General features: G+C 62.0%; 1 protein-coding gene across 1 annotated transcript in view; it reads right to left on the bottom strand.

Annotated features, from left to right (window-relative positions):
• Positions 1 to 565: 565 nt before the first annotated feature.
• Positions 566 to 9,526, bottom strand: part of KNDC1 (kinase non-catalytic C-lobe domain (KIND) containing 1) — a 31,353-nt gene continuing 22,392 nt past the window's right edge. The window contains exons 21-31 of the mRNA XM_005879659.2: positions 9,298 to 9,518; positions 7,790 to 7,903; positions 6,920 to 7,067; positions 6,662 to 6,841; positions 5,938 to 6,144; positions 5,142 to 5,224; positions 4,771 to 4,921; positions 4,176 to 4,298; positions 4,011 to 4,070; positions 3,077 to 3,234; positions 566 to 2,514 (exon numbers count right to left, since the gene is read on the bottom strand). Coding sequence (XP_005879721.1) covers positions 2,283 to 2,514; positions 3,077 to 3,234; positions 4,011 to 4,070; positions 4,176 to 4,298; positions 4,771 to 4,921; positions 5,142 to 5,224; positions 5,938 to 6,144; positions 6,662 to 6,841; positions 6,920 to 7,067; positions 7,790 to 7,903; positions 9,298 to 9,518 — 1,677 coding nt within the window. The 3' untranslated portion in view covers positions 566 to 2,282. The remainder of the gene's footprint in view (positions 2,515 to 3,076; positions 3,235 to 4,010; positions 4,071 to 4,175; positions 4,299 to 4,770; positions 4,922 to 5,141; positions 5,225 to 5,937; positions 6,145 to 6,661; positions 6,842 to 6,919; positions 7,068 to 7,789; positions 7,904 to 9,297; positions 9,519 to 9,526) is intronic.

Below are 9,526 nucleotides of genomic sequence, written 5' to 3'. Positions count from 1 at the left end.
CAGGCACTTTACGCCCCAAACTCTCAGCTCTTGGCCTTCCACCCCTCCCTCTGTGGTGTCCACCAACCCCAAACCCCTCCATGAGGACCCTGCCCAGCCAGGTCCTGGCGAGGTAGTGCCCGGGAGCGATCCACCGCTCCTGCCCGCAGCCTGCGGTGAGGTCTGGGTACTGAGGTCTGGGTGCCCGAGTGCGCGTGGGCTTGCCAGGCGGAGCGGCCGGGGCTGGGCAGTTCGTGGCAGAGCAGCCTTAAGTGGTAGCGCTGGGAGGTTGGGGACCCAGCTATTTGGGTGGTTTGCAGTCTTCTCCTCCAGCGGCAAGTCTTCCCTGCAGGATGCGTTTGCTGATCACAGACCTGCGCATTCCGGAGGGGCCCGTGTGCGAAAGGGGTTGGCTGACCTGCCCTTCCCCGCGCCACCCGAGGACTTGGCTGTGGCCCGAGCACCCCTGGGCCCTCACAACATCGTGAGCACCTGATTGTCTCTGTCTGGTCACGAAGGAGCCCCCACTCTGACCACAGAGTAGGTGTCACTTTAGGGAGAAACAAACTGAGCCACAGGGAAGCCGTCCTAGTAGAAATGATTTTATTTAGAAACCTGTGCTACAGGACAGGAGGGCGCCATGCAAATGTCGTGCTTAAGCCAAAAGCCCCGTCAGTTCCCCTGAATAAGTTGTTAAGATTGGAATGTTTATTTGTGCTGGACACTAATTTTGCTTCAGGCTTTGTGACACTACCTTGTTAAATTCAAAATCTGAAAATGTCAGAGTTGATTGGCAGAACACAATCCTCATATAAAAGCTTAAAAAAAATAAAGCCACATTGGCATGGCCAGGAGAGCCGAGCCCCCTGTATGCCATGTAAGCAGGACCTGGAATGAATGTATGTGGGAAAACACATCTTGATATTGAAAAGAGCAGCGTTTTATCACTAGTAACAGTGTTCCTAGAAATACAGCTGGTCGCTCGAAAGAATCACTAATTCTAAAACTCAGAAGAGCAGTCGTGGGTCTTGCAATGATTTGGGTGGAAGAACCGGGGTGCCTGGGATGGTGCCAGGGGGTCTGGCCTCCCACGCCGGGGAAGAGGCCCCGTGGTGGGTGTGACAGCAGGCCCCCCTCCCAGGGTGTCCCCCACCCACTGAGCTGTGCCCAGCACCAGCCACGTGGGAAGAGCCCTGGAGAAGAGCTTGGCGCCATTTAGGCAGCAAACTTCATTTCCTGGTTGGTTCCGACGAAGCGCTGGTGACGGCAAGCTGCGGGAGCCCAGGCTGGGTGTGTGCGTGGCATGCATGGCTGCTGGAGCAGGTGGGCAGCAGCCACAGCCCCGGGGCCCCCAGGCCCCCAGACGGGCTAGGGACCTCTCAGGGTCCCCGAAGCTGCCTCTGCTTTGGAGCTGCTGTGTCCTGTGTGCTTTGCTAGGAAGCAGAACCTTGGCCAGGGCGCACCTGTCCCACCAGAAGCTGCTCTAAGTGGGGGTGGTGGGCACGTGGGGCCAGAGGGTACTTGGGGGGCTGCCAGCGTGGAGCTGGGAGGCGCTTGCCAGCAACAGGAGGCTCAGTTGGAATGGGTGGCAGGAAGGGCTGCAGGGCTCTGGGACCCCCACTTGGCTGGGACGGGGTGAGCCAGGGGAAGTCTGGGTCGGGGAAGGTCTGGGGGGAGGGAGTGTGAACCAGTTGGGGCTTGGGCTACTGGGAAGCCTCAGGACCCCCGTGGAAGGGTTTAGAACCCCTGGGAACTTGTGGTGGGTGTGGGGGTCAGAGGTCAGTCTTGGTCCTTTGTTGCTGGGCACATGGAGGCCAGGCCCATGAAAACACTGCTCATTGGGCAACTCAGTTAAAATCAGAGGCTGGGAGGTGGGGTGGGGTTTGGGGGTGGGTTGGATCCCTGGAGAAGTGGGGAGGGCCATTTCTCTCTGAAAGCTGCACCCCTCCTCCTACTGAAATGGCAGATTCCTTCCCTAACTCATTCTCCCAGGGGCTCCAGGAAAGAGCCGGGCATTTACTTTGTCTATTTTCATTTAAAATGTTAAGATTTCATGTTTAAATTTTCTAGCAGAACCCCCCTGACTTGCACGGGTGCCTGTCCCCTCCGAATCGTGGTCTGAGCCCCTTGCTCTCCCGTTCTGGTGCCCACAGGCCCAGGCTGGGCCTGTGTTGGGGGTCCCTAGTCTAAGGTGGCGGGGGCTGCGCCCGCGGGGCCATTGGCCTGGAGCAGCGAGCGGGCGGGCTCCTTTCTCCCCAGCTCCGTCCTTGGTGTGGAATCTGACGTCCACCCACCGTCCTCCGTCACTGGAACGTGGCTTTCATCTTCCGTAGCTTGTCCTGAATCTTCCGGGAGTGCTTTTCGCTGGCGATCTGGTGGTAGCTGGCCCTGCTGTCTGCGGCTAAGATGGACACGTCAGCCCCGCTGAACCGCGCGATTCTTTGCTTGAGGCAGGCCTGTAGCTTGGCGTCGGGGGCGAAGGTGTAGGGGTTCTCCTGGAACGCGTGCACCTGGCTGGCCACCTTGGCTATGTTTCTGTGTTGGGGAAGGAACGAGATGTCAGTCTGCATGAGTCTCAGGGGCTCATGAATTCCCGACGCGCTCCCAACGCCTGGAACCGAATCTCTTCAAAGCACAAACTTTGCCTTGTCTGTATCAATGAGGCCAGACCTCATTTCATTACTCAGGCCTGTGGTCTGTCCATCCATCCATCCGTCCCTCCATCTGCTTCGCATTTCACAAATATTTACTGAAAATCTATGTCGCCCTGGTCGGTGCTAAGGATTCCAACATGAATGAAACCCACTGTCGCCGTTGGGTGGACGGAGGAGGTGGGTACGGTAGATGTGGGTCGTTTAAGGGGTGTGGTTAGCGGTGTCTGGGTGCACGTCTCCCAGCACCGGGTTCGGTGACAGAGGATGGCAGCATGGGACATGCAGGCATGAAGTTTAGAGCAGGAGGTGGCTGCAGGTCACGGGTAGGGGATGCCCTGGGCTAGGGTAAGGGTTGAGTGAGGATTAGGGGGACCAGCCCTCAGAGGAGCAGGAGGGATGAGGGAGGTTCTCACCTGAGCTTGCAGCACCCCAGGGCCCCTCACCTGAGCTTACTCCACCTGTGGGCCCCGTTGGTCATGGTGAAGCCCCCAGTCTCCAGCTGCTGGATGTGCATGGCCAGGAGGCGGGCTGAGGGCAGGGTAGGCTGGGCCCGGAAGCGGCGCCCTTCCATCAGACACAGGCTGTCGCTCTTCAGGAACACCTGGTGGCCCAGCAGGGGCGTGGGCGAGGGAGACAGGCCCGAGGTCAGTCCTGGGCGGTCAGCCAGTCCTGGCTCAGCCCAGGCCATCCCGGTTGGCGCCCATAGTCCCGCAGCCTTCGGACTTACAAGCCGTCCAAACGCACCTTGGATTATTGGATTGGGGATCGAGAGTCCAGTGTCTTCAGCTTGGACACCACAAAGGCCACACTGACCCCCTCAGAAAGCTGCACCCCTCCTACTACTGAAATGGCAGTTTCCTTCCCTAACTCATTCTCCCAGGGACTCCAGGAAAGAGCCGGGTGACCCAACTCCCCAAATACTAGTAAGACCAAGGCCGGCTGCAGAGGCCATGTCTGGTGTTAACCGAGGACACACAGCCCGCCTGCCCGCAGAGAGCTGTGTCTGGGCTGGGCCTGCTCCTGGCAGTTGGGGGAAATGCCCATTGTTCCAAACTGTTTCCTCCCTTATGGTCTCACTTTGTCCGTCGGTGAGGAGGCGGCCAGTCAGCCAAGCTCAGGTCCTCTGGCACCTGTACCCTGTGCCGCTGGCCCAGCAGGTGGGCTCCTGGAGCCCCTGAGCTCCCAGCCGGCTTTGCCCAGGTGAGCGGCAGAGGCCCCGTGGGGAGATGGGCAAGGCCGGGCTGCTCTGTGCACGACTCTGAGGGGCCATGTGCTCGGGGGCCCCGATGCTGGCTCTGAGGGGTGCCACCCCCCAGCTGTGCCGGTTGCATCCCCAGGCAGACACAGCTGCCTGAGGCTCACGCAGAGCAGGAGTACCTCCACGGCTTTCAGCTCCTCCATGACCTCTGCTATCTTCGCAGGTAAGATCCTCCAGGCCTAGAATGAGAGCACAGGTGAGACCCTGCGGCGGGCCGGCGCCCCCAGCCCTGAGCACGCACGGCTGAGGTCAGCAGCGTCCGGCCGCAGCCCTCGTGGGCTCACCGGGCACTGTCTCACGGCGAGGTGCTCCAGGCCACCCAGGATCTGCATGGCGGTCGCAAAGTTCCTCTGCTCGTAGCACGATTTCGCAATCAGCAGAAATTTGGACAGCAGGTTGACCTGCAACTGACACGGGAAACGCGCACTCAGCGTCTTCCAGGTATCACGGATGGTAGGGGAAGCCACCTTGGATGCCGTGATATTTATAACGTCGTGAATTAGGACAAACCAGGTGAGCTCAGGTTCCCTGTTCCCACATTGGGCAGAAGTGAAGGTGGGTCAATCTGTCAACTAATAAACTCCTAAGCTCCCAAAGGGGAAAGAAATAGAAACTTGCATTTATTAATGGGCCTTGGGGTGGCCCTGCGGGCCTTGGGGTGAGGGACACGAAGGAGTATCAGAGAAGGAAAGAAGAAATTGCAGAGGCTGTCAATGCCAGGAGCGGACATGATCTTGGCTGCACCATCTGATGGCCGGGGGCAGGGCCTGCGAACCCCCTGCCCTGGGAGACGGACGACGAGGCCCCTCAGGAGGGCCGCTTGCCGTGCAGTCGGACCCCAGGCCCTGCTCTGAGCTCAGAGCTGCGGAGGCCGCCAACCTTGGAGGTGTGGCTGGTCACGATCTCGGCGGCCACCCAGTTGCTGACGTCATCTGCACTTCTTAAAAGCTGTAACAGGTACTTGTCCTGGACGTAATTGGGCAGAAATAGGCTGCAGGTTTTGGCCGACAGAGACTCAGAGGAGCTGGCTCTGGAAGAGACATGGGTGCGCATCACGGCAGGGCAGGCGCTGGGGCCCGGTCTGGGCCAGGCCAGGCTGTGTGACTGCAGAGGGTCTGGCTCCGAGGCCTCCTGAGACCAGCTTCTCTTCAGACAAGAGTGTCCACGAGACACTTAGGTCAAGCTGCTGAGACCCTCCCGCCAACATCCACCCCAGGCCTCCGGGTGGACACCTGCGGGTGGACACTCACTTCGGGATGGCGGCACTTTTGTCCATGACGCCCAGGGCCCGTGAGTTTAGGAAGTGGACGGGATGGCACCTTTGAAACAAGTCCTGCGGAGACAAGGACACAGGCGGTCAGGGCACCTTTCCCGGGGACCTCCAGGCAGCGTCCTGGGGGCTGTGTGTGGAGGGGGGTCATCTCTGCATTGCCTGCCCTGTGTGCTGTAGGGCTCGGCCCCTGCCCGGTTGTGATCGCGCTGGATCGCTGTCACCTGTCGAGTGACATGGGGTACCAGGATGGTGAGGGGCTGGGCCCAGGGGGAGCAAAGGGCCTGGCGGTGCCTGAACTCCTGGGTGCTGGGGCAGATCCAGGAGAGAGGAGGTGATACCCCAGGTGGTACCCATGGCAGTCAAAGGGCACCCTCTGGTGCTTGAGAGGGGGGAGTGTCGGGGGCACAGGAGGGTGGGCAGCAGGCCCTGTGTGCCTTGTGTGCCCAGAGCCACAGTCCCTCCTGGATCCCTTTTAGGGGCACCCACCCCCCTGGCCTGTGCACCTGTCAGCCAGGCTCCCTTCGGGGGAGTGTCGGGGGTGCAGGAGGGTGGGCAGCAGGCCCTGTGTGCCTTGTGTGCCCAGAACCAGAGTCCCTCCTGGGTCCCTTTTAGGGGCACCCACCCCCCGGCCTGTGCACCTGTCAGCCAGGCTCCCTTAACTGCGTGTCAGTGTGCCCCTCCAGCAGCCATCTGTGGGGCCCCCGAGCACCCCTGCCGATGCCCGACCGGTGAGCCTCGTGGGACCTGCCTGCATCCAGCTGCTGGCCCCTCACCTGCTGCAGCAGCGTCAGCTGGGTGAAGAGCTGGTGGGTGCTGTACTCAGTCAGGAAGTAGGGCCCCTTCTCGCTGGTCTTGGCGTAGGGGCCGCAGAAGTCCTCGAAGAAGCAGGGCTTGGGCAGGGCGGACGCGATGGTGTACTGGCGCTCCTTGTGGTGTGGCAGTGCCAGCCCGTTGCCCCGGGGCAGCCTCCAGGGGAAGCTCTGCAGCGGGGGACGCAGGGGTGGGAGAGGACCCAGGCCCAGGACCCTTCAGCCTGGCTCAGCTAGAGCCAGAGCACACATCCCTCCCGCCTGCGGCCGTGTGGGCTCAAGCACCCCTTCCCTGGTTAATTCAGGGGGTCTCCCATAGATAGAGCCACTGAAGTTTGGGGCTGTCCCCACACACTGTGGAAAGGTTCCCTCAGTCCCCGTGCTTGTCCCAGGGCAGGAATGACAATGCCTCCTTCCACCTGGATCTCTGGTCCAAGGGCAGGAAGTGAGGTCATCTTAGTGCCTGGCCTGGCCCCTCTGCTGTCCTTGCCCAGGATGAGAGGGGACAGGAAGTGCCAGCCCCACAGGGCTGGTCCCAGGACTGGCAGCACGAAGTATGTGTGCTTATGTGCCCGTGTGCACATGTATGCATATGGGCATGTGTATGTGTGCACGTCTGTGTGGGGTGCACAAGCACACTGGGAGCAGCACCTGTCCCGGGAGGCCCGCCCCTGGGAAAGGCCCCCACCTTGCGGGAGATGCTGTCTTCCGAGAGCCTCTTACAGAGGGCGTTGAGGGGTCTGGTGGCCTCCTCGGTCTCCTTGGGGACCTCCAGGTCTGTGCTGTGTGGGGCGCCCTCGGTCCGCCGGTCTGTGCCCACCTCCAGGAGGCCCAGCAGGTGCTCCACGGAGCTGTCCAGGGGCAGGATCTGGACAGAAGCAGAGGGGTCAAGGCTGTGTCCTGGGCGGGTGCTGGCTGCCACTACCGAGTGCTGCCCGGTGGTCACCTGGGAGGAGATGAAGTCCTCCAGCCGCCCCAGCAGCCCGGCGTTCCTGGTGAAGTCCACGGTGTAGCAGTCTTCCACCCAGGCCTGCAGCAGGCAGAGGCTGCGCTTGTAGATCTTGGTGAAGGTCGAGGTGGGGTCCTCATGGGCCCTGGAGGCAGATGGCCAGACAAGGGTGTGTGTGTGGAGTCTGAGTGCAGCTCTGTCTTCAAGGGGGTATTTTAGCCCCTACCCTGCCCGTCTGGGGACAGGAGAGAGGCAGCAGCCGCCACACAACAGGGACCCCAGGGCTCAGGTCACAGGGCAGGACCTGGCCCTCCTGCCACCCCCAGAGCCAGCGCCCGGGATGCCAGGGGGGCAGGAAGCCACGGGACAGCGCTCGCTTCCCAACAGGCAGGTGGGAGCCTGGCTCCATGTGTGGAGGGAATGGGAGGGGGGTGTCTCCTGTGAGCCCCTCCCCCACAAGGATGGGCTGAGACTGCCAGGGCTTCCAGCCTGGTGAGGGCGCACAGGGGTGTGGGGAGAGGGCTCCCAGCCAGCTCAGAGAACAGCCAGAGTGCATCCGCCCACCACCCAGCACCCCACCCCTTGGCTGTGGGTGAGCTGCAGGACCCTCCCCACTTGGGGGTAGCCTGGTCTTCCCACTTGTCCCTGTCCCCACCCTCTGCCTTTCCCCATCATCGCCCTCCCATGGCCTCTCCAGGCGAGGCCACCGTCCCCTCCTGCCCATGCTGGCTCCCTTCTCTGCGGCACTGACCCCCTGGCCTCCTCCATCCTCCCCTCAGCCTTCGCCAGCCCTCCCCCTTCCTGGTCGGGGTCAGCAGACGCGGGGCCTGGCGTCCACCCTGCGGTATGTGGCCCAGGGGGGTGTACCTGGACACGGTGCTGCTGATGCGGTCGAGGAGGAAGTGCAGGAAGTCCTGGGGTGTGCAGAAGTAGCGGAAGGTGTACAGGAACTGCTGCACGTAGCCCTCCAGGAAGGCGTCGCTGCGCAGAGGGGCCTGTCAGACCCGGCCAGGGCCTCCCGCTCCCCTCACCTGTGCTTCAGGTGAGCGGGACGCCCGCTTCCACCCACAGCCTTGGCTAGTGGTCCTGGGGTAAATGTGTGTGTGAGCGAGTGTGGGTGTGGCTGTGTGTGAGTGTGAACGTAAGGGTGATGTGAGTGTGAGCTGTGTGTGTGAGTGGCCATCACTTTTTAAGCCCACCTGTTAGTCTCCTTCTAGAACCTATTCACACACTGAGCACGCACAGTCACCGCCCAGGTGGACATCCCTGCGTTAGGAAAGAGCAAGCTGTGCCCCAGAGCTCTGCGTCATTAGGGTGAAACCAGGCTGGGGAGTGTACGAGGGCCCCCACCCCCAGGGGTGCCCCAGAAAGCCTCAATCCATGACACCAGGTGTCTGTGACTGAGTCTGGGAGTGAGGAACAGGTGGGGTCCTGGCAAGGCTGTCTCCCGAGCCACTGCAGGAGGAGCTGCAGGTGACCAGGTACCTGGTCACCCCAGGGCCTCAGTGGGCTGGGGACACGGAAGGCTCAGGCCAGGGACTAGGCAGCCACCAGCCCAGTCTGCCCTGCAAAGAGGGATCCCACCGATGGGTCTCCAAAAGCCACGCCTGGGCGGGCCCTCCCACCCCGGGTGTGGGTGTGGGCCAGGCCATCGGGTTAAGAAACTGCCGGGAGGGCCGTGCCCAGGGGCCAGGTGGAGCTGAGGGGCCCATGCAGGACATGGGTGCATCTATGGCCCAGGTGGGCAGCGGGGTGGAGGGGCACTGGGGGTGACATGTGACATGTGTGCATGGGCGGATGTTCCTGCTGCAGGGCGAGCTTACCAACCGGGTGTGCGATGAACCTAAGCAGCGCTCACGCCCACAGGTGGCGGCTGCACACATACCCCAATGAGCCTCTGAGCCCAGCCCCACCGCAGTCCCTGGGGAGCCAGGCGGTCAGCTAAGGGGTGTTTTGACTTAGTAAAGTGGATGGGATTCAGGTGTGTCTCCGAGGAGCCTGTGTGCATTTAATCTGAGAAGCCTGCTGGGCAGTATATCACACACTTTCCCCCAAAGCGCCTGCTGGGGCCCCCAAGACCCAGACCCAGACCCAGACCTGCTGCCTGGCGGGCCTGTGGCTCTGAGGCCACTCAAGCCCGGACCCCAACAAAGGAGCATGTGGCCGTGACCACACGTCAGCAAGCCCAGGTGAGATTCATTCTGAGTGAAAATCGTGCAAACCCGTCTCCGATGAGGGGAGGCAAGACTTCCCCCACCTCCTCCCCCTCCGAGGGGCTCCTTCCTTTTTTTTGCTTCCCTTCCGCTCTCCAAGGCCCGACAGGTGACAGAGGAAACCATGCCCCCCTCTCCCCCCACCGGGGCACGGGGCTGCACCTGGAGTAGAGGTAGGCCATGAGCCCCAGCGGCGTGCCGGCCTGCAGGACGCGGGCCTTGCGCTGCCGGCCGCCGCGCGGGTGCTTGCTGACGTTGTAGAAGATGAGGGACGAGGACTCGTCCAGGGGGCTGAAGTCCAGCGTGTCGCAGGGGGCCGAGGAGATGTTCACGATCACGGGCAGGGCACAGGGCTCCAGGCCCCACCGCTCCGCGTGCACGACCTGCGGGG

Source organism: Myotis brandtii, unplaced genomic scaffold, assembly GCF_000412655.1.
Source record: "Myotis brandtii unplaced genomic scaffold, ASM41265v1 scaffold604, whole genome shotgun sequence".
In the NCBI taxonomy this organism is placed as follows: domain Eukaryota; kingdom Metazoa; phylum Chordata; class Mammalia; order Chiroptera; family Vespertilionidae; genus Myotis; species Myotis brandtii.
Note: the sequence above shows the minus strand (reverse complement) of the source record. Positions and strands in the feature narration are given on the sequence as shown.